Below are 26,433 nucleotides of genomic sequence, written 5' to 3'. Positions count from 1 at the left end.
TACTGATATATCATTAACTTTTTTTAATGATTGGAGGTAGAGAAGTATATTTAATGGGAAGTTTAAATTTAGTAAATCATTAGTAATATTTTTTCTGAAACAAATTAAATAAGATAGAGAATAAATCATATAAAACTAACTAAAACATTTATCATATATATATATATATATATATACACACACCTTACTACTCTAGATCCAAAATTAAGAAGAGTGGTTGTAATTTCTCAAAAATGAGTAGCTTATCTTATTTGGGAAAAAAGCTACAACATCTTTGTAGCTCTATATATTTGTATATGTCATATTTATGTGGATCAACATGTTTTCTCATTTCTTCTTTATACAAATCCATTCTTTTTAAAGTGAACAAGTTTGCCATACAACTTTTTTACTTCATCTTCATCTCTATTTTCGGTTTTTTAATTCTCAGAAACTTGAACCTGAGACATAGTGAAGATTTTACGTCTACCAATTTAGACTTGTTCTTCACTTGTGTTTCTTCTGTTACTGTTTCAAGTATGTCCACTTTAGAAATGGAGGTCTTTTCAAATTCCCAACTCATTGTTATAACATTTTTGATGTTCATAGGTGGTGAGGTCTTTATTTCTATGATTGAACTTCATTTAATAAGACCTAAGTTTAAGCCATGGAGAAAAAATAGCAAAATTGAGTCAATACTTAGTAGTAGTAGTACTTCTAGTCCAAGAAACTCGAATTTTAATAATGATGACGATTATAATATTGAGTTGGACATTGTCGTTTTACCTGATTCTCCAAAATCTAATAAGTCAGATAAAGATGATTTCGCGTCATCAGATAATAATCTCAAGTACCAATCTATTAAATTGCTTGGAGTTGTAACATTAGTTTATCTTCTAGTCATCAACATTGTTGGTATGTCATTAGTTTTAGTGTATTTAGCCTTTGTTTCAAGTGCAAAAGATGTACTAACAAATAAGGGGATAAATACCTACATTTTTGCGATTTTCACAACCATTTCATCCTTTGTTAGCTGTGGATTTGTTCCAACGAACGAAAACATGATGGTGTTTAGCAAGAATTCAGGTCTTCTTTTGATTTTCATCCCTCAAGTTCTTGTTGGGAACGCGTTATATCCAATGTGTTTGAGATTTTTGATTAGGTTGATGGGAAAATTATTCGTGTCCAAGAAAAGAGAAGCTAAGTATTTGTTGAAGAATTCAAGAGAAATAGGACATCTACATTTGTTTTCTAGACAACATTCAAGATTGTTAGTGGTTACTATGTTTGGTTTCATCTTGGTGCAATTCATATTGTTTTGTGTTTTGGAATGGAATTCTAATGGTCTCAATGGACTAAATAGTTATCAAAGATTTGTGGGATCATTGTTTCAAGTTGTGAATGCAAGACACACTGGTGAAACTATTGTTGATATCTCCACTCTTTCACCACCAATTTTGGTGATGTTCATAGTAATGATGTAAGTTCATCTATTCCATTATATTTTTCTTTATAACGATTTTTTTTTTATCGAAATTAGTATTTATACCCCTACAAAAGTGGGGGTATGGTCTACATACATCCCACCTTCCTCAAATCCCACTTTTGGAATTACACTAGGCTTCCAAGGTTGTGGCCTAATGGTCAATGAAATTATTGAGAATCCTAAGGTCTCAGGTTCAAAACTTAGCAGAGATTAAAAAAAACACTAGGTGATTCTTCCTATCTGTCCTAGCCTTGGTGGACAGAGTAACCTGGTACTTGTTGCTAGTGTGAGGTGACATATATTTCGTTGAATTAGTCGAGGTACTAGAGGAGCAGGATTCTCAGAAAGGGGTGTCAATGGTTGTAGTAAGAAAAAAAAATAAAAATTATGAAGTCAACAAGATTTGAATACACAACCTAAAGGAATTTTTGCAACACCTTAACCACTAGACTAAACCTTTCATTTGTCTCAAGAGATGTCAATACTTTTATATATATTTATTAAACCAAAATTTGACTTCTATATACAATGTAAATTTCCGACGAAGGGGTGTCGCTTGACACCCCTTGGCCAAGGGCCAGGGGTGGCTCCACTCCTGAGTCGAGGTGCGCAAAAATTGGCCCGAACGCCATGGTCAGCAAAAAAAAATTATATTGAAATTTTTGTTGTTTGACTCGCTCCTACTTAGGGGTGTGCACTATTCGGGTTAAATCGAATAACCAAACCAAATCAAAAATTGAATTTATTTGGATTGGTTTTTTGATTTTTCGGATTGGTTTTGGATTAATAAATTACTTTGTTTGGTTTCGAATTTAAAAAAATAAAAACTGAAAAATCGAAAAAAACCGAATTATCTCTCTCTCTCTCTCTCTCTCTCTCTCTATATATATATATATATATATATATATGTTTAGGTTTAGAATTAAGTTGGAGTTAACCACTTTTGTCCCTTTTTGGTTATTGCCTTTCACGATGATTACGTTTATATTTTATGTTTGGACATCTATAATAGGTATACTTATAAGTATTGTGTTTTAAGTTTTTTCTTATGATTTATATTAGAAAGTATATTTAAGGGATTCAATATTATTACTTTGGTTATGTTATTAATTGTTGACATAACCGAATAATCAAACCGAATAGAGGAAAACCAAACCAAACCAAATTTATTTTGGATCGGATTGGGTTACACTTTTACAAAATCAAAAACCGAAAAATCCAAACCGAATAGTGCAAAACTAAATCGAAAAACCGAATGCACACCCCTACTCCTACTTTTTCTATTCTCACTATACTAACATTTTCTCAGTTTCAATTTGTTTCGTCTTAATTTTATTTTTAGGTAGTTTAAAAAATAATTAATTTTCTGAATTCCTAATTTGATAACTCATTGTTGTCAGTTGTCGCATGACATGTGTAAGGCAAGAAGTCATAAGACATTTTGATACATTATACATAGTTTAAAGTGAATAAAAAGAAGAAAAAGACATGATTATTTAACCTTTTTTCAGGTATCTTCCTCCATATACATTATTTATACCAGTTAAAGGTGTTGAAGAGAACACAGAAGAATATGTATTTGATGAAAAACAAGGAAGAGGAAAAGTTGTAGAAAATTTCATACTTTCCCAACTTTGTTACCTATCCTTGTTCATTATTCTTATTTGCATAACAGAAAGGAAAAAGATAAAGGATGATCCACTCAACTTTAATGTCTTCAATATCACTCTTGAAGTTGTAAGGTACTCTACAAATTCTTTTATCTCTCGAAATAGTCTGTTTTAAAAAGAATATCTGTTTTCTTTATTGACGACTTTTCAATTTTAAGTTTTCAAATGGTATATTTAAGACCATAAGAATAAAGGACATTTTGGTTCTTTAATTGTTTTAGATACCATAATCAATCTTTTAGAGATTAGTTTATATCTCTCATTTACTGAGGCCACTACTAAAAAACTGCCAAAAAGAGACGGACTGCGTCGCTTTTTTGGCCAAAAGTGACGCAGTCAATCTCGTCGCTTTTTTGGCCAAAAGTGACGCAGTCAATCTCGTCGCTTTTTGGCTCGACGCTTTTTCAAAAGCGACGGACAGCGTCGCTTTTGTTTTTTTTTTAAAAAATATTTTTTTTGAAGAATGCGACGCCATCCGTCGCTTTTTTAAAAAAAAATAAAAATTAAAAAGAGACGAAGTCCGTCGCTTTAATTAATTTTAATTTTTTTTAGAATCTTGAAAAGGGACGGACAATGAGACGCCGTCCGTCGCTTTTTTGGAAATAAAATTTTGAAAAATTCAGAAAAGCGACGAACTAAAGGACCCTGTCCGTTGTTTTTCTGGGTTTTAAAAAAAATAAAATTAAAAAAAGCGACGGACTAAAGGACTCCGTCCGTTGCTTTTCTGGGTTTTAAAAAAAATAAAATCCAGAAAAGCGACGGACAAACCATCGCTTTTTCTGCAATTTTTTGACAGCAGAAAACTATCTGTTTCTGATGCCCACCTGGAAAAGCAATTCAACTCAATTCAATTCAATTTAGCCCAATCAAACACAAATCATTATAAAGAAGCTACACAAAATATAAAACAACAAACTTAAATTAACATTCAAAATATCTAAATCACAATATAAAGACTTATAAAGTCTTTCAAAATTCGTTTCAAAATTACAAATAGTTCATAAAAACTACATTTTATCAAAATTTCTAAAGTTCAACCTAATAATTAGTTCATAAATTCTATAAATCAAGATTTCTAAAGTTCACAACCTAAAATTTAAAATCCTACAATAATTCAAGATTTCTAAATTTCACAACTTAAAGTTCTAAAATTCCACAATAATTCAAGATTTCTAAAGTTCACAACCTAAAGTTCTAAAATCCTACAATAATTCAAGATATCTAAAGTAACCTAAAGCTCTAAAATCCTACAAAAATTCAAGTTCTCTAAAGTTCACAACTTAAAATTCTAAAATCCTACAAAAATTCAAGTTCTCTAAAATTCACAACTTGAAGTTCTAATATTCTACTATAATTCAAGATTACTAATGTTTCACAACTTAAAGTTCTAAAATCCTACAATAATTCAAGATTTCTAACACTCACAACCTTATAATGTTCTAAAATCCTACAAAAAATCAAGTTCTCTAAAGTTCACAAATTTAAGCTCTAAAATCCTACAATAATTCAAGATTTCTAAAGTTCACAACCTAAAGTTCTAAAATCCTACAATAATTCAAATTCTCTAAAGTTCACAACTTAAAATTCTAAAATCCTACAAAGATTCAAGTTCTCTAAAATTCACAACTTAAAGTACTAAAATTCTACAATAATTCAAGATTTCTAACGTTTCATAACCTAAAGTTCCTACAAAATTCAAGTTCTCTAAAGTTCACAACTTAAAGTTCTAACATCCTACAAAAATTCAAGTTCTCTAAAGCTTACAACTTAAAGTTCTAAAATCCTACAATAATTCAAGATTTCTAACGCTCACAACCGTATAAAGTCTAAAATCCTACAAAAATTCAAGTTCTCTAAAGTTCACAACTTTAAGTTCTAAAATCCTACAATAATTCAAGATTTCTAAAGTTCACAACCTAAAATTCTAAAATCCTACAATAATTCAAGTTCTCTAAAGTTCGCAACTTAAAGTTCTAAAATCCTACAAAAATTCAAGTTCTCTAAAATTCACAACTTAAAGTTCGAATATTCTACAATAATTCAAGATTTCTAACGTTTCACAACCTAAAGTTCTAAAATATTTCAAAAATTCAAGTTCTCTAAAGTTCACAACTTAAAGTTCTAAAATCCTACAATAATTCAAGATTTCTAACTATCACAACCTTATAAAGTTCTAAAATCCTACAAAAATTCAAGTTCTCTAAAGTTCACAACTTTAAGTTCTAAAATTCTACAATAATTCAAGATTTCTAAAGTTCACAACCTAAAGTTTTAAAATAATACAATAATTCAAGATTTCTAAAGTTCACAACCTAATTAAAGTTCTAAAATCCTACAAAAATTCAAGTTCTAATTAAATTCAATAATTCATATCCAATTTCTAAAATTAGTTATATATAAACTTCTAATCCAAGAATTAATTAGTTATATTTAAGTTCCAAGTTCAACTTCAACTTCAAGTTCATATCTTGTTATATATAAACTTCTAATCCAACAATTAGTTATATATTCAAGTTCTAATTAAAAAAAAACTTCATCGATCAATATATATTCATGACATTCAAACATTCATCACTATATAGTCATGACATTCAAACATTCATCATATACTCTTCAATTACTTATTTCTAACTTCAAAGCAACACTTTACTAACTAACAATATATATCAATCAAATTTCAAAAAAATCTCAATTCACAATCAAATTACATATTCTCAAGTTTAAACTAGTTCTAAAATAAATAAAAAACCCTAATTCATTCACTAATTACAATACCCAATTTAAAAATGCCCAATTTAAAAGAAAACCCTAAAATAAAAAATCTCCAATTCTCTACCTAACTAACAATAATCAAATCAAATTAACAATAACACAACCCAACAAACTAAAACAATAATATACTAACAATCAACTATAATCACTAGAATTGAAAAAAAAAACTAAAATTAAACACCAACCTTAACAAAGAGGAGAGGCAGCGACGGGCGGTGACGGAAGGCGACTGGCGGCGACGGGCAAAGGCAGTGATGGCGGTGGTGGTGGAGGTGGAGGCGGCATCTGGTGGAAGGAGATCGATAGAGAGAAGGGAGAGAATAAGAGCGAAGAGAGAAGAGAGAGAAGAGAATAAGAAAATCCCGATCTGGGTCAAGGATATTTTAAGAAAAACGACGGACAACGTCTCTTTGTCCGTCGCTTTTTTAAAAATAGTTGACCAAAATTTTGACCAAAAAAGTGACGGACTAAGAGACGCTGTCTGTCGCTTTTCTTAAATGTTTGACCAATCATGTTGACCAAAAAGCGACGGACTTAGAGATGATGTCCGTCGCTCCTTTAAAAAAATAATTAATCAATTAATTATTAATTATATATATATTTCGCGTAAAAATCCACGAAAAAAAACGACGGACTAAGAGATGCCCTCCGTCGCTTTTTGAAAAATAATTTTAAAAATAATTATTTTTATTAAAAAACGACGGACAGCGTGGCAAATGACGTCGCTCCAACCATCGTTTTTTAGCAGTTTTTTAGTAGTGTAATTGTTAGACTATAATGATAATTCCTAATTAGTGTTTCAATAAACTGCACATTTTGTTGGATTTAATTCCATGTAGTTTAACAAAGAATAGTAACACCTTGTTTGGGTGGTTATTTATTACTCATTGTATTGTATTGTTAGTTTAAATATATGTTCATTTTGAATATTGTTACTCAAATTTTATTTTATCCTATCGTTAAACTCATCGTTAGGTAACAACGGAAAGTCTCATTTTGTGTAACGATCGATTTGGTGTGATTGCGTCGTTACCTTAATTTTTTTCTTCTCATTTTGTCTCTACTTATTATATAATGATCATATTTTATCATTTACCCTATCCTTAGCTCTACCATGTATCCTACTTTTCTTGTGGGTTTATCCTTCGAATTGTTGTTGTGAAACATTATATACAAAGAACGATATAATCTATACAACCGTTATATTCATTAAAATAATACAATACGATCATTATAAAACAATATATAACAACCATTTAACCAGAGTTTATGTTGTGAAATAATTCCTAATTTGAACTTTTTCTTGATTTTTTTTGTAGTGCATATGGGAATGTTGGTTTCACAACAGGATATAGTTGTGATAGGATGATAAATGGAGACCAAACTTGTAAGAATAAATGGTATGGATTTGTAGGAAATTGGAGTGATGAAGGTAAGATAATTATCATTGTTCTCATGTTTTTTGGAAGATTGAAGAAATTCAATATGCAAGGAGGGAAACCTTGGAAGCTCTTGTAATTACATTAGAGAATGGCATTCAAAGCTTTTATAATAAGAAGAATTATTTGAACAATTTTGTAAATATTTCCCATTTTCAATGTAATAGAACTTTGATCTCTTAAATTTGGTCAAACCCATCGGTGGACCCCTAAAGTTGGCACCAAATTTCACTTAAACTCCTCAACTGGGAGATGTTCATTTTAGACACCTCATGTAAAGTCCCGTTGTGTCATTTTGACACTTTTTGCTGACATGTCAAAATGAGTGTGATTCACTCAACAATAGAGCGTCAAAATGACATAATGAGACCTTACATGAGGTGTCTAAAATGAACATCACTCAGTTGAGATGTCTAAGTGAAACTTAATACCAACTTTAGGGGTCACCGATAAGTTTGGCCCTTAAATTTTCACATGCTTTTAGTATTAACCCTTTTAACAATATATGTACAACTTAACATGCATTTAGACAACACTGTCTATAGGTGAAAACTTCTGCAAATTGTGCACCATCAGATACAAACACAAGTCATGAATTACCACAAATCCTCATATAAAGTACTGTACGTATATATTCATGATGTCGAGAAAAATGCCCTCCCTCAGACAAATCACTGCAACTTCACCAGGTTAAAGTAGCAACTATCGATCATTTGAAGACAAAATCTGGTGCAGTTTACATCATACTAAATACGTATGTGCTTGTCGTACAACAAAATTGGATTATCCAACTCTTTTTTCTATTCAAGGCTTCCTCACATCTATAATTAAAAGCAATCTGTCTAAATTAGGCTGATTTCAACTTGGCAGATGATGATGCTAGATATGAAAGGGTTCTGTGTCCAACGAACATCAAGAAGATCCCCAAAAATCCAAGCGCTTTGAGTGTTGTGAATAGATTCAGCTGCACGTAAAAAGGCAAATACGCATGTAAAATTAGCAAATATAAACATGTTCGACAAATATACAAGACAAGTTAAATTAGGCTTCACTTAGAGCATTGGCGAACACATTAGAGAGTGTTTTATTGCTGACAGATGTCAAAGTTCATTATGGTCAATAGGAAACAAGACATTCTAAAACCTTGTTGATGTATAGTCATTAAATTTTGTGCTTCTAACTTTCCAGCACTGAAACACCAGTGTTTTTTCAAGGAATGGGAGGAAAAGGACAGGGAAGTTGAACTAATTTCTTTCTCCATCTCCTCATGTTGTTACCTTAATTAGAACGGAACTAATAGAAATGCTGCAAAACAGAAAGTTGAGCAATTTCATATAAAGGACAACCAGAGATTAAAGAAAGCATGGACGGACCTTCAACCAAAATAGTAGATAGAGTGTCAAGACAGCTGCTATGCCAAGGTGGAAAAGAATGGCAAATGTAGCAGGTACTGATGCTTTTGGGAAGTTCTTCAGGTTCACTTGCAGCCTCAAAAGCTGTTGAGACATGAAAAAACAAAAATAATAATCACAACAAAAGTAATATAGGAAAGACAAGAGAAAAAAGCTCCACATTAAATTCAAGGCAAAGCAAATAATTGGGAGAAGAACCAAACATATACTTGGCGATTGTCTCTTTTGATAAGGGAGAATACTCAACTGTTCACATCAACTAATTAAAAGAAGAATTCAAGAGCATACCCCGACCAAAAATCCAATGAATGGCAAGAGAACAAGGGCCAGAAAGATGAGAGAAAGCTCCTTAGGAGGTCTTTTCTCTGGAGCTCTGAATATGTGAGATATTTCTGCCTTGGGCCCAAATCTTGAGGTAGAATCAATAGGTTGTGGAGGAGGATGAGCTGCCTTTTCTGGAGGGTCTGGCAGATCTAATTCAATCGAACCAAGTTGTAGGAAGAACGAGTTTTCCTGGAGGAAAAATTGATCTGCTTAAAATACAACTCAAATGCTTCCAGATCAAAATTTGAAGCAGCCCAGTTGTCATAAGAAGAAATTTATTTACTGCTGTTCTGCTTAAAAATTGACCAAAATGTGACACAAAATATAGAACATTTATGGAGCTAAAAAACAGAAACTTACCATGACAGAATCCCCAACTGTAAGTTGGATGCCATATCTACCTGATAGATAGAAAAACTTCTCAACTAGTCCAAGAAAATCCTACAAAACAGAAATGCATTTACAATACAGCAGGGTTAGCTCTTCTCATCATTGTTGGTATTGGAGCAATTTTAATGATGCTTTTAATTGGGTTGGAACTTGAGGCTAGGAAATTATGGATGTTTCCCGCATAAGAACTTATAGCAGATCACCAACCCCATCAACTGAGAGCATAAATATGGTAATGGTTGGAATAACTCTAAGAAGAACAAATAAACAGGCGTGTGCTAAATTTACGAAACTGTCCATAGTGCACTCTATGTTAACAGGAGGTAGATATATAGAGAAAACGATTAAGAAAACTTAACTAGTATTATTTCAAATTTTTTTCCAGAATTTTCCACTACAAAGATGTGTTCCACTTTGCTCTCATGTCTCAACTTGAGGAAAGCCTGCACAGGAGAACAGTAAGTCCACCAATGTTCTATTACAGAAGACAATACACTAAAAGGACAAGATGAGTTTTCAACCTGATGTGGCTTAAAAGCATTCCCAAGAGGAGAAGTTAATTGGAATGACAACTGTAGCTTTTGAAGATGGTTTGCTGAGAGAGAGAGTGTGCTCTCCCCTGCCAAATCAAATCTGTATGGAAAACACACATGGATAAGGATAACTATCGTTGTGGTGAAGGCACAAATCAAGTTGCACAATTTTCAATTTGTATCAGAAGGCATAGAATTGTCCATATGATGATATAAAAAAACAGTATGAAAAATAAGTTAATAAGACAGTACTCAAATGATAATAATAATTAGATGAAGTGAAAAAATAGCACTTTCCGTAAAATTGAGGAAATCGTAATGCGATGGAAGCTATATAAAGGTAAACTGTATGAACTAATTGAATCTGAATCAGCTTCTATAAGTTTCATTGAGTGACTGAGTGTTAAAATTCTATATAGGTAGATAGGAATGCAATGTAAACAGAGTCAAAACTGATCATCTCTATCAAAAAGGAACACCGTCAAGAGAACATCTCTATCTAAAAAGAACTTCAACCAAGCTATTTAACCTCAAGGGGTGGTACTACCCAACACCTATGCTTGTGGGCTGTAGCAAGCGACCTGGTGGATTAATTGAGATGCAAGCAAGCTAAAGACCAAATACCACCATCATTAAGAAAAAGTGGCCAGTTCTTCAAATTTAATTAATGGCAATGTGATACAGCATGTAGAAAGAATCTAGAGCTAGCTTAATAAATGAAATGCTTAAATGTCAAAACAGTAAGGGAATTTATTAGTGTTATATGTTTTCATAATTGAGGCATGATATTTGCATTTATCATAACAGAGAACAAGTCAACAGTAATCATCAATACAAAGGATTAGAAAATGAAGACAAAAGACCAAATAAATTGTCAAAGATTAAAACAGAAAATCAGTCTTTAAAGTATATATGTGCCAAAAGTAGAGTAAAAGAAGAGCAGAAAATCCCATACCTCTTTTGAGTTTCCACATTACCAAGATCACTGTCAAGAACAGCAACATCTGCATGGTCAACTTTGATAAATCCCGTCACATATATGGGTACTTTTGTTCGTCCTCCAGTGGCATAGATCTTTTTATCCTCTGGACTGTCAAGGACAATCTAGAAGATCATCCAGAAAAGAAAGATAGGAGATCAAATAAGTATCAACTTAAAGGCATGAGAGATTCCAAGGGATGGAGAATGGGAAGACTTTCATAAGGAAAAGAGAGCTAGGCCATACCTCCAAAGAAAAAATGTAACTGCCAACATCAATGTTTTCTGGCAAAGCATCCAAGAAATGCACAGCATTTTCAGGGTCAAATTTGAGATCCTGCAGAACACAAATTTGAACAAATTAAAGTTCAATTAGAGCAAAGACATTTACACTATTTTAATCAAATTATTTTAACTCCTACTAGATATCCATCAGCTGGATTATATAACAAACAAAAACCCTACACACCTGATCAATGATTGAAGCATCTTTTGAACCAGAGCTGAAGATCTGCTTGAGTTTCACAGACAGAGAAGGTGCAGCAGAGCCCAAAACAGTGTTTACATTCACCTAATTTTAAGAATGGTAAATGTCAACAACTGAAATCTAGTGGTGAGCACTTAAAAAAACCAAGACAACCAAATTCTATGTGCAAGCAATAATGCTGATTGCAATTGCACATGTAAATTAAGGCCAGCTAAATCTTCTAGTGAGAAACCCCCTTTGAAGCCATCATTTTATTTACTCTAAACCAGTCTTTCAAGCCATTATTCCTGTTTTAATGTACAGTATCACTAAAGAAACAAAAACAAACAAGCGAATAACATGAATGAGACTTAAATCCAAATGAGTGGTTAGAATAAACATGTATGAAGGAAACTAAGCAATACCATCTAATCAAAACATAAGGAAAAAAGGGATTAACATGATGCACCTTAAGCTGGTCTTTCTTAGTCAATGAAATCACAGCAGTTGGGAGCGACAAAATCAATGGAATGGAGACCCTGTATTGAAAATAAGTTCTTATCATACATAAGTAAAGAATGCTGCTAACTGATAAGGAAGGTGCTTCATCTGAAAGTTACTATAAACAAATTCCCTGAGTTATTGAATTTGGGAAAAGGGAAAACAGAGTAAATCATAGCCAGGCCCACCGATTGTTTTCTAAGGAAGCCAATGCCTCGAGTTGATAAAACAAGTCTTCTGCATTTCCAGGAATTCCAACACTGAGGAAAAACCTTGCTAAACCTAAAATTTTGTCACCTGGCAGCTGCATATAATAGAGGAAAATTATTATAAAGCGTGCATATGATAATTGGAAAAAAAATGAAAGGATCAACTATTACACTACCGTACATTTAAATCTTCATCAGATGCTGTGGCAAATGCTGTGATACCACGCACCACCGCTGATGAAGCTGACAGGGGACTCTGATGTCCATGAGCATCAACATGCTTTTCATCAAAGTAATAGGCGCCATCATCTGTAACATGACAACAAATGTTTTTAGAATGATGTTGAGTTGAGTTCCCCAGCATGACTAGACAAACTGCAGCATCAGCTCTAAATAAGCTAGAACGGTATCGAATTGATTCATGAACTACTTCAATATCATCTTCTATGGAAAACTACAAAAGACATCCCTTGTAATTATGGATAGCTGCAGTTTTTATGCTGCAGAAAATAGTTATACAAAAAATGTTACCTTCTCAAAAAAAATTTATACAAGACACAAGTAACATCTAGTGATTGTGCCAAAGACCAAGCACATCAGAGCTTCTCAATCAACTAGCATCAGATATATTTAACAACAGGAATTATTTTTACTTTTGTCAGTTAGACCTTCTGGCCCCCCTTTCCTTACCTCTTTCTCGACCAGCTCATCAACCCCAACAATTTTTGAGTCAATCACATGATTATACATTTATGAATCATGTATTTTTCTAGATTAAGTAGGTATCACCGAGATCCAGCCTTCGCCCTTCTTGCATCAATTGATTGAGTGAAATGTAGACTCAGCTTTTTATGGAATAGTAAATAAAATTTCCCTCGTGAAAAATCAAGGACATTCACCTCTACATAAATCTCTCATAAATATACAAGGAACATTCACCTCAGAAATAGGTGAGGTACCTCTAAATCGAAGATCATTTCCTAAGCATAAACACATTCATCATATTGAAACGAGGAAACATAAGGACACCAAACATTTCACTTTGTTATATCTTGCAAGTTGCAGCATTCACTAATAAACACTTCACCTGAAATTTTCATATCAAGAAAAAAGGCAATCAAAAACCTATCCCGACAAAAATTAATATTCCATCCATTTCAATTTGTTTGTCCTACTTTCCTTTTTAGTCCATTTCAAAAAAAATGTCTCTTTCCTTTTTTTCACAACTCTTTAATTCCAATTTTCCACATGGCATATTTAAAACTACAAGATTAAAGAGCATTTTGATACATTTGACATATCTCTAATTTAATTTAAGAATATAAGATTCAAAAGTCTTCTTTACTTTCTTAAATGCTGTGCCAAGTCAAAATAGGACAATCGGAGGAGTAATACACAAAAGCAAGAATTTAATTTCTTTCTTGATTAATGGTACAGACAAGAGAGATAATACCTTAACATACATCAATATATCCTACTCCAACAACAACTCACAATATTTTTTTATTGGCTTTATGCTTTCTTTCTTTTCTTGGCCCGCACCTAAAGTAACATACATTATCACATGAGGGACATAAGGAGGGATCCTAACATGGTTCACATTGTTTTAACTTGCAGCATCCATTAATAAACACTTCTCATTTGAACTTTCAGTATCAAGAAAAACGCCATGCACATCATATTCATTCCTTCATTTCATTTTCTGATACGTCAATCCTTTGTTTCTACCACACTAATATCAATAACCACATAAAATAGGAAGAACAACAAATTTCATCTAAATTAAAACTATGGAAAAGAGCAATAATACCCCTGTAACATGCATCAGTAATTCAGTATCACCTACTCCATCGATAAATCAGAAACATTCACAGTATTTTTACAGACTATGTTTTCTTTTTCTTGGCTGGAAACTATTGCAAGAAAAATTTGAATACTATATTTTTTTCCAGTATCTAAAAGTTGTGCTGTGATAAGAAGGTTTTATCTGGTACATCCAAATGAATAGCACAGACCTAAACAATTACAACCAGCTAATGCCATTAACTCTATCTAGCACAAGCACATCAGTGTACATCCCTGTAAGTTCAAATCTCAGAACAGGGAATCTCAAGCAAAATTTACTAAAAGCTACTGAAAATCTCACCGAGAAAAGCAAAGAAAAAGTATCAGAGTGAACAAGAGAATAAGGAGAACATACAAAGAACAAAAGAGGTAGATACCATATTTCTCAACACCATCTAGAAGCTTTGATATGTCATTTTTCACCAGGCTAATCTGCCAACACAAAGAAATAGAGTTAAAACTAGTTATCTCACAAAATCCAATGCATGCACGTAGAAAAAAAACAGTGATGACATATGATGTACTTCCAAATGAAGCAAAACACAACTTTAGTGCATAAGCTAACATACTGGTCCACTCAACTCAATACTACCTAGACATATATAAGAGACATGCAGTTTTAAATCAAATGACCGTCAATCCTTTGTCTCTGCTTTATCTCCTTTATGTTGACCCGCTCAAACATGTAACATTCTTACGTTCATCCCTTTTAGCAACAGCAGGAAAAAACATAAGGCTTCAGATAATTAGTATCACATGAGAGGTGTTATAATATTTTATTGATCCCCTTAGAAAATCACCCAACAGCTCAGTCAATCACCCCATATTCCCAAATCTTGTAATATGTGAACTTAAAAGGCACATTTTAAACACACATTAAGTGGCACAATAGTGGAAAGCAAAATGAAATAAATGCAATAACACATTCAGTAACCTCTCCAATGATAGCTGTAAGGAATCTCACACTCAACACCATCAAATGAACTAAAACAAAATGAGCAGTGTACTTGAAACATAAACAGCTATGTTGTAAAAGAAACAGCTAAACTTGAACTGCAAGGTGAATCTCAATAGCAAGAATTCCACCAGGATCCCGTATTTTCAAACCAAAATGCTCATTCAAAAGAGGTATGCATGTGTCTCCACGACTTCGGTGTAGTTAATAAAGCGTAGCTTCTAAGGTGTGGTTTAGGCGCACGTTAGATATTTGTGTCTGGTATTTGGAGGCTGAAGGGTAGAGGATGGGCCAATTATCCACCGAATTTTGAACCTTGTGCTATACTGCTATTTACCTTGGAATTTCTAGGTTATCCAGAAAAGAAAAAAAAGAGGTATGCACATGAATGTGGTAGGGGTTTCCATGAAATATACGTTGCAAAGGAGAAATGAATCAAATTGCACCAAAATCTGTTGTGGCTTTAACGAAAAGCACAATTGAAGTGGTACTCTAGCAAATACGGATGGACTCTACATACATGCATGAATGCATCCATGCATCATACACACATACATAATTACATACGCATTACACATAAATATATAAGCTCAACTTAATAAAGAATGAAGAACAAAACACTGATTTTATAGACAAAAGAACTGAAAAACTACAATTAAGTGAAATATTCTTTTTGGCAGCCGAGAAATCATCAAGGACGATAATTACTCCACCCCTCCACTTCTCCGCTTTAATACCATGTTTTTGTCTATAGATGGTAATGAACTCGCGATGTGCACCTAACCCACACACGTTGTGCTCTTACCTCAGGACCAAAGCCATCAGGTTGAAACAATTTAAATGTTTAGTTCAAATTATAAGTTAATCTACTAAATTTCTAGATTCATATCCATAGTGCCGAAACGCACATCTTAGCACCTTAACGTCTACACAGAGCTGCCTTAAGCAATGCAAAGCACCCAGCCTGCGCTACACCTAGTTTCAGGGCTTATGTGGGCCTTTAATTACAGTGATAAGGAGGATATTAGTGCTTACTTAAGTGAAAGATTTTTCATAAAATACCGGTGACCAAAGTACAAATTAATGTTCTCGGGGATTGATCAATAGGAAGGACAAGTGTCACTCACCAGAGAATGATCGATCTCAGAAGATGCTAATGAAATGACACCAGCCAGGCTCTCAAGTGCAATTCCTGTAAAGGAATATTCAAAACCAGGATAAAATAATAACAAAAGATACAGCAATCAAGCAAGAAGAGGGGGCACCTTAGGGACTCATGTTTACAGATAGCCAATTGTTTTTGTAATATAATGCAAAACTATTGTCTTCTAGAGAAAATAATCACCTGCAGCAAATGTACTAGACTCGGGATTATTGGAGCTATAGCGCCATCTTCCATCACTTTGGCTAAGAGACTGCCAAGAGTTCTCAAGCGTCCTTTATGCATTCTTATACCAAATATTGAGTAATAACATGTAAATGATAACAGCAAGTGCAGTTAGAAACCTTTATGGCACGGAAAACTGAATCAGCACCTCCAAGATGTACATCAACTTCAGAAGTTTGACCCTACAGAGGGAACAATGACAAGGTAAGAACAGAAAAACAATCTTGGCAAAATTCAATTCCTTTATGAGGCACACAGAAACACAAGCAGATACGAAATTCACAGATATTGCCAACTCTATATTACTGAGAAGCTTCAACTTTGCTTTATACGAATCTGGTTTTGTTTACATTCTTTCAAGGGGTTGAGAGCATGAGAAGGTGTATCAGTTAAGTCAGGTACAATATAAAAGAAAGTATGAGACATTTCTCCCTGTTGCATTACCTTGATAAGAACTAAACTACCAATTGAATAGTAGTAGTCGAGAAGCGAGCTGGCAGTGTTCACAGAATCCTTAAGTCTTGAAGCTATGCCCTTCACACATACACAGCAGTCGCAGAAAAAAGGAGGATATAGGTAAATATAATGAACTAAAAAGAATTACCATAAATCAGATTAGCAGTAAGCTTAAACATACAGCAAAAGTCTCCTTGCTAAGCTCGCACTTCAATATCCCATTTACTTCCAATGCTTGGAACAAGTCCTTCAATGTGGAAGATGGAGACCCAGCAGTATCCACCACTGATTTACATGACTTCGCCTTGATGTCAAGCTGATGTCCAATCCCAAGAACCTTAAATGTCCTTAAGGCCTCGTATGTTTCTTTAAGGCTGGAGAGAGGTAAAATTATCAACCGCTAGATAGATGCAATTGAAATTTCAAGATACACCACAAATATCAGCTATGACTATAAGTTTGTAAACGCACAAAAGAGTGCAACTAAACGTTTTTGCAATTGGTGACTATCAACAAAATTTTAAATAGAGAGCACGAAAAACATAAATTGTGTTCATCCCAGGCTATCACAGATTCTGATAAGAATCGGACAATGAGGTGCCAATAATTGTTTCCTTCTTACCCCTGTATTTCTTGTAGAGGAAGAGTTTAACAGATACCTTTTAGCAAAATATCGAGATTGCCAATGACCAAATTGTCTAGGAAACGAACCTTGGTCCTAATTCAACAAAAGGTAGCTCTTTGAGGAGAGGATTGCTTAAGATCATATAGGGAGAGAACTCATTCCCTCAACTAGTGTAGGACACTTTACAGCCTCTGCACTATGAGGGTCGGACGTTTGGAGCATGGAGAATTTAACATGGGGGACAAACTAAAAATATGAATGGGTCTGCCTCTGCTATCATATTAAGAAATGGAACCTTGGCTAACTCACCCAAAGCTAGCGTATGAGGTGAGGATTTCCCAAGACCATATAAGGAAGCAAACAGCCCATCCCGCAACCAATGTATGACACTTAACACCAACTATCCTCCTCAATTGAGTTTTTTGGTAACCAAAAAATACATTATTACTAGCTTCAAAACTAGGTCAATAACGCGCTCACCCCTCTAACCTTCTCCACTTGAATACTAGACTTGGTTCACAAGTTAGCATTCGGACTTGTGAAGCTATTCCTCCTCAGTTAATTACGATTCTCACAATAACTTATATATATTGCTCAGACTTATATGTTCTCACAATTCTTCTGCACTTGGACATATTTTTTGCATATATATAAATTATTCGTACTTGTGAAACGTGCAACTGCAACTTTTTAAGATATCTACAATTTCCATATTCACAATTCTTCTTCTTTTTTCCTCTTCTTCTTTAGATTGAACATGCATCTACATAATACACCCAATTTAAAAAGAAATAGAGAGTAAGATGAAGTTCATAATTCTGAATCTCTTGTTTTATCTCATTGTCCTGCACTTAATTTCAATAATCCTAATTATCCTGGAGATTTGATTTTATAGTCCACTATAAATGTCATTTTAGTTATATGACCTTCTCAAGAGAAGACTAGTATCCACAAATAAAACACAAGATATCGTTGTAGGGTCATTTACTTCTATTCAGATTGTAAGTGGATGATCATTTCCTAGGATTATCCTTTTCCACTTCAAATAACAAGCCCCAACAACTTCCCTCCGCCAACGACCCAAAAACTGAAACTAGTATAGCTATGCTCTTGCAATGCCCCAAAATAATATTCCAAGAGCAACAAAATCCTAATTAAAAAAAAATCAAATCACCATATTGGGAGGCAATGGTACTCAAACTGGAAGAGTAAATACAGGTCAACTTGGGAATGAGATCTGACACAAAAAAAAATCTTAGCTTTATAATCATCATGATCAAATTTGTACAACTAACAAGCCAATGTTCAAAAATTCAGAAACCCTTCAACTATAACTCCTTATTCAAACATTTTTACATGACACACTTAACACATCCAAGATCACTAATTTGCAGGCTGAGAATCAAGGGGGGTTTAGTGAGGGTTTAATCAAACCTTGTAAAAGATCCATCTTTGGGTGTAAGCAACTCCAACGCAGCAGATCGGTGAGAATCTGAAATGGGTCTGAAAATTGCAGCTTCACAGATCAATGCACACAACGCTAGTATCAAAATTCCTAAAAATTTCCCCATTTTCTGCAGCAACAAAATCAATAGAAATACGTTTATATATATACAGATTTGAGCTAAATTCGAAACGAATTCGAATTTGGGGAAGAAGACTTACGAGTCTGCGACACAGTGGGGACTGGTAAGAGTGGGCTAGATGGTCTTAATCGAGTGAAGAATTTTATTAGTTGAAAAAGAAAAGAAAACTAATTTCTTCTCTTTCACCAAATTTTTTTTTTTTTTTTTAATTTTAATTAAAGAGAAGGCAACTTTTTTTTTTTTTTTTTTTGGGGGGTTAAAGAGGTTAAATTCTTAACAAGTACAAGATAGTAGGTAGTAATGTTTCGCTACTATATATAGTTAGAAACTACAGCTAGGTTATCAAAACGGATTAACTTATTACAAGTAGCTAGTGTTACTATTTTACTAGATGGTCATCTCTTTTATCGTCTTTTAGTACTTTTTTTTATGTAGTCCGGAGAATTGTATAAAACATGGGGTTGTCTGCTTCTTGTTAGCTAGGTACCTTGCTTAGACAAAATATCAGTTATCTTATTGGTGTTGAGGAAGTTATGGCGAACTACTGGATTCCCCAACTTCTTCAAAAGTGACTAGCATGAATTGTCTCTAACTAGATTTATAATAAGTAAATTGATGAAATTGAATATGTTAAGATTTCTACTCAAAGACAACTTTATATTAATTATAGTCTATGAAGCCTCTAAAACAACTGAGATGGATTTCAGGACAAACCCCACGACATCCTAATGACTAATAAAATAACTGAAAGCAATAAAAAAGAGTCCTCCAGAATGCAAGGAGGCTCACCAATGACTCTGGAGTGCTCACTGGACCAACGATGCGTTGGATGTCAATCCTAGTTACTTGTGTTTGCATCATAATAAGATGCAGGCCAAGTGGCATTAGTACATTGAATGTACGAGTATGCGAGTTGGAATGCTAAACACAACATAGGTTTGAAAAGAATCTGAAGAACTTACCTGGCTGAACTCAACTCAACATAACTGAACTCATGTCAATATAAAGCAGTTTAAAACAAGTGTAATATAAAGAAAAATTGTTTAAAACATGATGTCTACTCTCTGTGTATGCAAAGATACATATAACTCTGAAATGTATGTAAAAATACAATAAACTATGTATATAAGAATACAATTACTTTTGTGGGAGTTTCTCTAACCGACAACCATCATGTAAGAGCTATTGTGATGATACAACATTTTGCCTCATGCTGCCAAGGCCGTTCTATACCTTGCCGAGGGTATAGAACCTGAACTACTAAGTGGATCCACTAGTTTATGCTAACAAGCATTAAAGGAATCATCTAAAAAGTATGATCTTTTTCTACCCATGATGGCTACATGGTTTATGGGGATTGTGAGTTGTCTGAACTCTCCCCCATATCGATTTAATACTACTCCCAAAAATATAATATTAGCTCTAATGTTTAAAAACATACCTCTTTCTGTGATTTTGAGGTTAATGCTCAAAAACTTAGCTCAAAGACTATCTTGGAAATCAAAGTTTCCTCTCTTGCTTCATTTAGAAAGCGATTACTTTTTTCTGAAAACTATCCTGAAGGCTCTTTGGAAATCGAGATTTCCTTTCTTGTTTAAATGTGAAAACAATTTAAACCCTTTTGGGAATACATAGTCCCCATATACTTTTGAAGAAATAAACTTCAAACTTTACTCTTTAATATTTACTCAACTTAAACTTTAAGTCTTAAAACAAAGATAAAACATTTGGAAAAGACTTTTGGAAAACTCTAAGAACTTCTCTTGACTTGACTCTTACTTTTCTTGACTTTGATCTTAACTTTCCTTAAATAGGATTATGGATTCAAGGTTCATGATCTCATGTTTATGGATGATTTCGTGACGTTTAGATGTACCTTAGAGTGTTGGAATCAACTAGAAAACATAGGTACATTGCTAAGGAACAAGTACTAAAAGGTGGGGAACAAATGGGGAGAACTGGCGTCCCTAGCGCTCTGAGAGGCGCGGGGCTCCAGCCCTCAAAGTTCAGAGCCCCTTTTGGGGCGCGCTGGCTGGCGCGACGCCCCACCCTATCCCCAGGTGTTTGACGAGTTTTCTTGCTCGTTTTTCATCTCTAAACCCTCTAAACTTCAATGGTTCTTTCCCCAAACACTTAGAATCATTTGTACCCTCACTATATGATGGATTCAACCCGAAATTACACCCGGAAACATGAATCAAATCATCAAGAAACTTCAACAGCACAACCCACAAGAATTCAAACGAAACCTTCAACAATGTTCATCAAGAACTCAATTTTTAAACTTTCAAAGACTTAAATTCGCTGAATTGAATCATGGTTGGCGCGTGGGTGAACTAACCAATCCCTATGTGATCTCACATACCTTGTAGGGATCACCCCCGACGAAATTCACAAGCTAAACTTGACGATCTTGACGAATCTTGCTTCTCTTCTCCTTTCACCTCTTCTTTTCTCTTTTCTCCAAGCCTAGCGTACTTTGGTAAAAGCGTAAACTGATATAATTCTGATTAGACCCTAACTTAATTACCAAAAATGAAATAAAATAATTGGGCAAGGAAAAGACCAAACTACCATTTAAAAAATCAGATTGGACTTTCCTTATTCCAAAAGCCCAACTTCCAAAAGGTATAACTCACTCATACGAACTAAGAATCACGCAAACTCAGTGGCGTTGGAAAGAGTTTTCCTACCATATCTGGAAGTACCTCTAACTCATCCTGAGATAGAAGTTATGACCATTTGAAGTTGCCAGAACTCAACTTATTCTAACTTAACAAAATTTCCAGATTTTCATTCTTCCCCAAAATGACTATTTTCAATTATTAGCTTCTTCCTAGTTATTTCAATTTGCAAGATGTTACAAGGATTATCCTATCTAGGTGTTAGAATAGGTGTCTACTTGGCTCGGTGGATTGGTCATGACAATCATACACAATAGTTAAGCATTTATTAGAAGCAAACATTGTCACATTGTAGAATAAAAATATGAAACTTAACATTTGAGTCAATGACATTATACATTTGGCACGGTTAAGTAAAATTCAAACCTAGAATCGATAAATTGACAAACTAAAAAGTGAAATTATTAAACCAATAATACATTATTAATGAATCAATAAAAAAAATTCTTTACTAAAACTGATAAATTTATATATAGATTTTGTTGATTTGAATACTGACTCTCCACAACCAAGCGCAAAGCGCGACAAAGGTTATGTCATGAGGACCTCCTAAGTAACTAAAGTTTATTTATAGCAAACCACACTCATAGAAATCAGTAGGTCGACAATCTTGGCTTTAACTATTTGAACAACATCATAACGGCGAGGTTCCCTTATTCATTGGCAACATTTAATTTATCAGAATATTTTGTAGATGGAAATTATACATAATTTTTTTTATCAGGAGGCAGTAACTCAAATGTATATGTGTTTTGCTCAACACTTTTCAGGTACATATCACATTCTAGTTTACTTTCTACCATCACTATTTGAAAATCATCGTCATCAAGTGTCACAAAACTAGTCGTATAAAGGCCAAACACATAGACAATACCTTTAACATGTCCCTATATTTCATTTTGACTTTCCAGCTCAATCTTGTTTCATTTTAATTCTTCAATTTTATTTTTATGTACATTTTAAACACAAAAGGCTAACTAGACAAATTTGTGAGATTACTTACCTTTTTAAGCGTATGAAAGATCTTTTCTAACTTTAATATTTGACATTTTTATTGTTAACAGGCTTCTTCCCTATTTATCTCCTCTACCTTCTCTCCTACACCATTTTTTTGTTCATTCACTTTACTTATCCATTCATTTTTTTCCATCTCCGTTTCTATATAGCTCTTTTTTTTATTGGTTAAAAGTGCGTTTATTTATATCACAAACTAGATCATTACAAAGGGGTTATTTCCCCCTTTTGCCTCAATAAGTTGAAGCATAGTAGTAGCTTCTAAAGATGCAGGTGGATGAGGTATATTTAAGAGTTCTTCCTCATTCTTTGCTAGACTGGAATTTGACGATGTTAATGGGTCTGACACACTTGTTAAAAATATTATGATTCCTATTAAGCTAAATATGCCAAAGAGCAAAGGGATAAAAAAGATCCCAAGATAGAAGAGAGTTTTCCAAGGTATGATTGATGGATCGAAAGTTCAAGAGCCATCAATTGTATTTTGGTTAAATAAACATTACAAAGATAAGAAAACATGAAATTAAATAATGTCACGTGTTTTGTTTTCTAAACATAAAAGTCTATTTTTATTAAGGGCCTATAAAGATCGATTGAATAAATAAAAAATATTATAAATTATCTATACCGAATTATCGAGTTGATAATTTTTGGCTGATTTGTATATTTTTTTATTGGACTATCAGTTGATTATCGATTTTTAGATTTTAGTTATAGTTAAATCAATGATGCGATAAATTAAAATAATAAAAGATTATCTTTTTTTTCATAAGTATATATTCATGTTTATTATAACTAAAAAAACAATGGGCTCAAGTGGTATTTCTTTGCAATCTCTTTTGTATTTGAGATTGTTGCTTAATTGAAAATCCAAAGGAAATAATAGCTTTAGCTTTAACATTTAGACTTGAAATTAATTTTTTCCTCTTTGTACATTAAAATAATTGAGCTTGAATTATGAGTAATGACCATAACTAGATTCTTTAGTATGAGTTTACCGCAAAAATAAATTGCAGTACTTAACAATTATTTTAAACCTAAATTAAAACATATTTACAATTGAATATTAACATGTTATATCTTTATAGAAATGTTAAATTATGAATAATGTGAATAAATAGAATAGTAAAAAGGTTTTTTAGTAATGTTATTGTATAGTGCTAAAATGATTTTGACGATGCATAATTTGAACTTTAGAACTGAATTTTTGGGCTTATGGAAGGATCACAGTGTTCTAATTAAAAAGACTTTGATAAAAAAAATTAAAGAAGCATTTTCTATATCGATGAAATCACAAACGAAATCATTATAAGAATCCTTAATCGATTAATAGAAAATTGATGAATATTTTTTTATTTAATTATCAATTTAGCATGTTCACAAATCAATAAATCAAACCAACAATATATAATTAAAAAATTACATGGATTGGTACATTTTAATAAATAATTACTGATTTTAGCGATACTTTTCATTTATTACCATTTATAGCAATACATAGCAAAATTTGCAATATGTATTAAAAGTGAATTATGTATGCAATATAAATGTATTATAACTGTTTAAATATATATATATATATATATATTATTCTTGTTTTGTAAGAAATTGACACATTGTATTATAAGTGTATTAAAATGTGTGTTAAATGTATAATCCATCAATAAAACTTGTATTATATGTGAATAATAAGTTGTTCTTCAATAATATGTATTAAAACTGTATTATAAATGTATTAACAATGATCAAGTAAAAAAAGAATGTTATTGCTATAAATGATAAAAAAAATTTAATATAGTATATTTATGTAAGTCATATATAAAACTGGGTCGGTCCGACCAACTTTAATTTGTGTTTAGGTGAATTTTAAACCTGGTTAAAACAATTTTTATGTATTTAAAAAAAATTATTTAATGTTTGATAACTCTAAAAAGTGTTTTTAAACTAAAGCAACTCAAAGATATAAGTTGGGCGATCCCAACTCATTCTTTTTAGCTTAAATTTTTTTATTTTCGACCAATTTATTTCATTTTAGCTAGAAAGTATGAAAGAAATAATATCTAAGATCATCCCTTTATGAATTCCTTCAACATGATGTAGAGTGTTTCTCTACCCACAATGACTATTAGTTGAGATTGCATATCTCCTTGAGAGCACGACTAACCCAGATTATGAGAAATTTCTTCAAGTTCCGACTCTGATTTTGTTTCAATCATTATAAATGACGTTCTTAATGAGATCTCTAGGTATGTGTAACGATTCGTTAGATTATTTTGAGTACTTGAATTGTTTTGACTCTTTCCGTAAATTTTAAATGAGAATCTTCAACTATTGGTTTAACAATAATTATTTAATTGGGAAAATTGTATATAATAGCAAACTATTAATTCAAATTAAATGTTATAACCATAGTTTGATTTAATTGTACCCCATAGCAAACTGTTGCTATTTCGCCTCTCTCCCTGGTGAATCTCACTCGCCACTCTCGTTCTCGCTGGGCAGTCTCCCTCGCCTCTCTCGCTTTTATACAAACACAAATGTATAAAATGTGTTTGTGTTTGTATAAAGTGAGAGAAAATTGTATATATACATATATTTTCACTCCCCTCTCTCCCCTCTCCCTGATCTCGCTCGCCACTCTCCCAGATCTCACTCGCCTCTCTCACTTTATACAAACACAAATGTATACATTGTGTTTGTGTTTGTATAAAATGAGAGAACATTGTATATACAAATACAAATGCATATATTTTTATCTTATACACTTATGATTATACAAATACGATCTTCCCCTGCCTAGTTTTCTTTTGTGTTTCTCTGTTTCTCGCTTTATACAAACACATATTATACAATTGGTTCTTTTGTACATGTATACCAAAACAGATTATACAATTACTTTTTTTTGTATATGTATATCGAAATATACATATTAATAGCTAACACAATTATGCAAACTATAGTTATAGTATACAAATATGATTTTTATGTTTGCTAAATGTGAATGTTGCTCTATTTAATTTATGGGTAATTTGAAATAATTAATTTAATTAGAGGTTAATGGACTAAGTTGATAATTTATTTAATACCTTATGTTGTGTAAAAAATAATTTTAAGTTAAAAAGGGGTTATTATTCTTTTAACTTTAAATCAAATCCACTGTCGCTTAAATCCTCACGAGAGAAGCAGTGGTGAATCCAGGATTTTCACTTAGGGGTTCAAAAAATAAAAGTATAAACGTGTGAATAAATCAATAAAAAACAATTTCAAGAAGAAGTAGTATATAGTTTATAGGTACAAAAAGTTTAGTTCCGTTACAAGAGACCTTTTAGCACATTTGGATTTTCTTGCACGTTTGGATATTTTTGGGTTTAAATCTACCTTTTTAGCATTTTTTTACAAAAATGTGAAAGATTGGTCCTGAAACTAAATGAAGAGAAGCTAAAATAAATGTTCACAATGGATTTTTTTTTTGGGTTTAAATCTACTTTTTAGTACTTCTTTTTTTTTAAAAAAAAAAAACGTGAAAGATTGGTCCTGAAACTAAATGAAGAGAAGGTAAAAAAATAAAATATTCACAATGAGTTTCAATCCGCAAATGTGAAGGTCAATGTAAAAGAAAATCTACTACTATGCTATAGCTTGCTTCTTGTTCATGAGGGGGTTCAAAATTAATATATCTACCTTATATATACGGTGTACTTTTTTGTCGAGAGGGGTTTGGG

General features: G+C 32.7%; 2 protein-coding genes across 2 annotated transcripts; one reads left to right on the top strand and one right to left on the bottom strand.

Moving 5' to 3' along the window:
• The first annotated feature begins 233 nt into the window (after positions 1–233).
• Positions 234–7,428, top strand: LOC125808541 (sodium transporter HKT1-like). Its single transcript, XM_049488224.1, has 3 exons — positions 234–1,459; positions 2,977–3,207; positions 7,227–7,428. The coding sequence occupies exons 1-3, from the start codon at positions 234–236 to the stop codon at positions 7,423–7,425; spliced, it is 1,656 nt and encodes a 551-aa protein (XP_049344181.1). The 3' UTR covers positions 7,426–7,428.
• A 580-nt stretch (positions 7,429–8,008) lies between these two features.
• On the bottom strand, positions 8,009–19,157 carry LOC125808540 (dolichyl-diphosphooligosaccharide--protein glycosyltransferase subunit 2-like). The gene is made up of 20 exons (XM_049488223.1): positions 19,093–19,157; positions 18,862–19,001; positions 16,984–17,176; positions 16,791–16,880; positions 16,466–16,528; positions 16,305–16,374; positions 16,087–16,151; positions 14,382–14,436; positions 12,341–12,468; positions 12,139–12,254; positions 11,919–11,988; positions 11,453–11,554; positions 11,231–11,320; positions 10,961–11,109; positions 9,994–10,105; positions 9,832–9,915; positions 9,443–9,523; positions 9,047–9,271; positions 8,720–8,842; positions 8,009–8,310 (listed from the first exon to the last, which is right to left on the bottom strand). The coding sequence occupies exons 2-20, from the start codon at positions 18,996–18,998 to the stop codon at positions 8,194–8,196; spliced, it is 2,070 nt and encodes a 689-aa protein (XP_049344180.1). The 5' UTR covers positions 18,999–19,001; positions 19,093–19,157; the 3' UTR covers positions 8,009–8,193.
• Positions 19,158–26,433: the final 7,276 nt, after the last annotated feature.

The sequence above is a fragment of the Solanum verrucosum genome, unplaced genomic scaffold (genome assembly GCF_900185275.1).
Source record: "Solanum verrucosum unplaced genomic scaffold, falcon-dt-bn FXZP01000160.1, whole genome shotgun sequence".
NCBI classification, from domain to species: domain Eukaryota; kingdom Viridiplantae; phylum Streptophyta; class Magnoliopsida; order Solanales; family Solanaceae; genus Solanum; species Solanum verrucosum.
This window is presented reverse-complemented; position numbering and strand designations above follow the sequence as displayed.

Excerpts from the sequence above, each read along its gene's own strand:
- LOC125808540 (XM_049488223.1), bottom strand. The coding sequence starts at position 18,998 with ATGGGGAAATTTTTAGGAATTTTGATACTAGCGTTGTGTGCATTGATC. Across the intron at positions 11,989-12,138 it reads GCTTCCTTAGAAAACAATCG|GGTCTCCATTCCATTGATTT; the intron begins GTGGGCCTGGCT and ends TTTTCAATACAG. Across the intron at positions 11,555-11,918 it reads CTAAGAAAGACCAGCTTAAG|GTGAATGTAAACACTGTTTT; the intron begins GTGCATCATGTT and ends TCTTAAAATTAG.
- LOC125808541 (XM_049488224.1), top strand. The coding sequence starts at position 234 with ATGAGTAGCTTATCTTATTTGGGAAAAAAGCTACAACATCTTTGTAGC. Across the intron at positions 1,460-2,976 it reads GTGATGTTCATAGTAATGAT|GTATCTTCCTCCATATACAT; the intron begins GTAAGTTCATCT and ends ACCTTTTTTCAG. Across the intron at positions 3,208-7,226 it reads ATCACTCTTGAAGTTGTAAG|TGCATATGGGAATGTTGGTT; the intron begins GTACTCTACAAA and ends TTTTTTTTGTAG.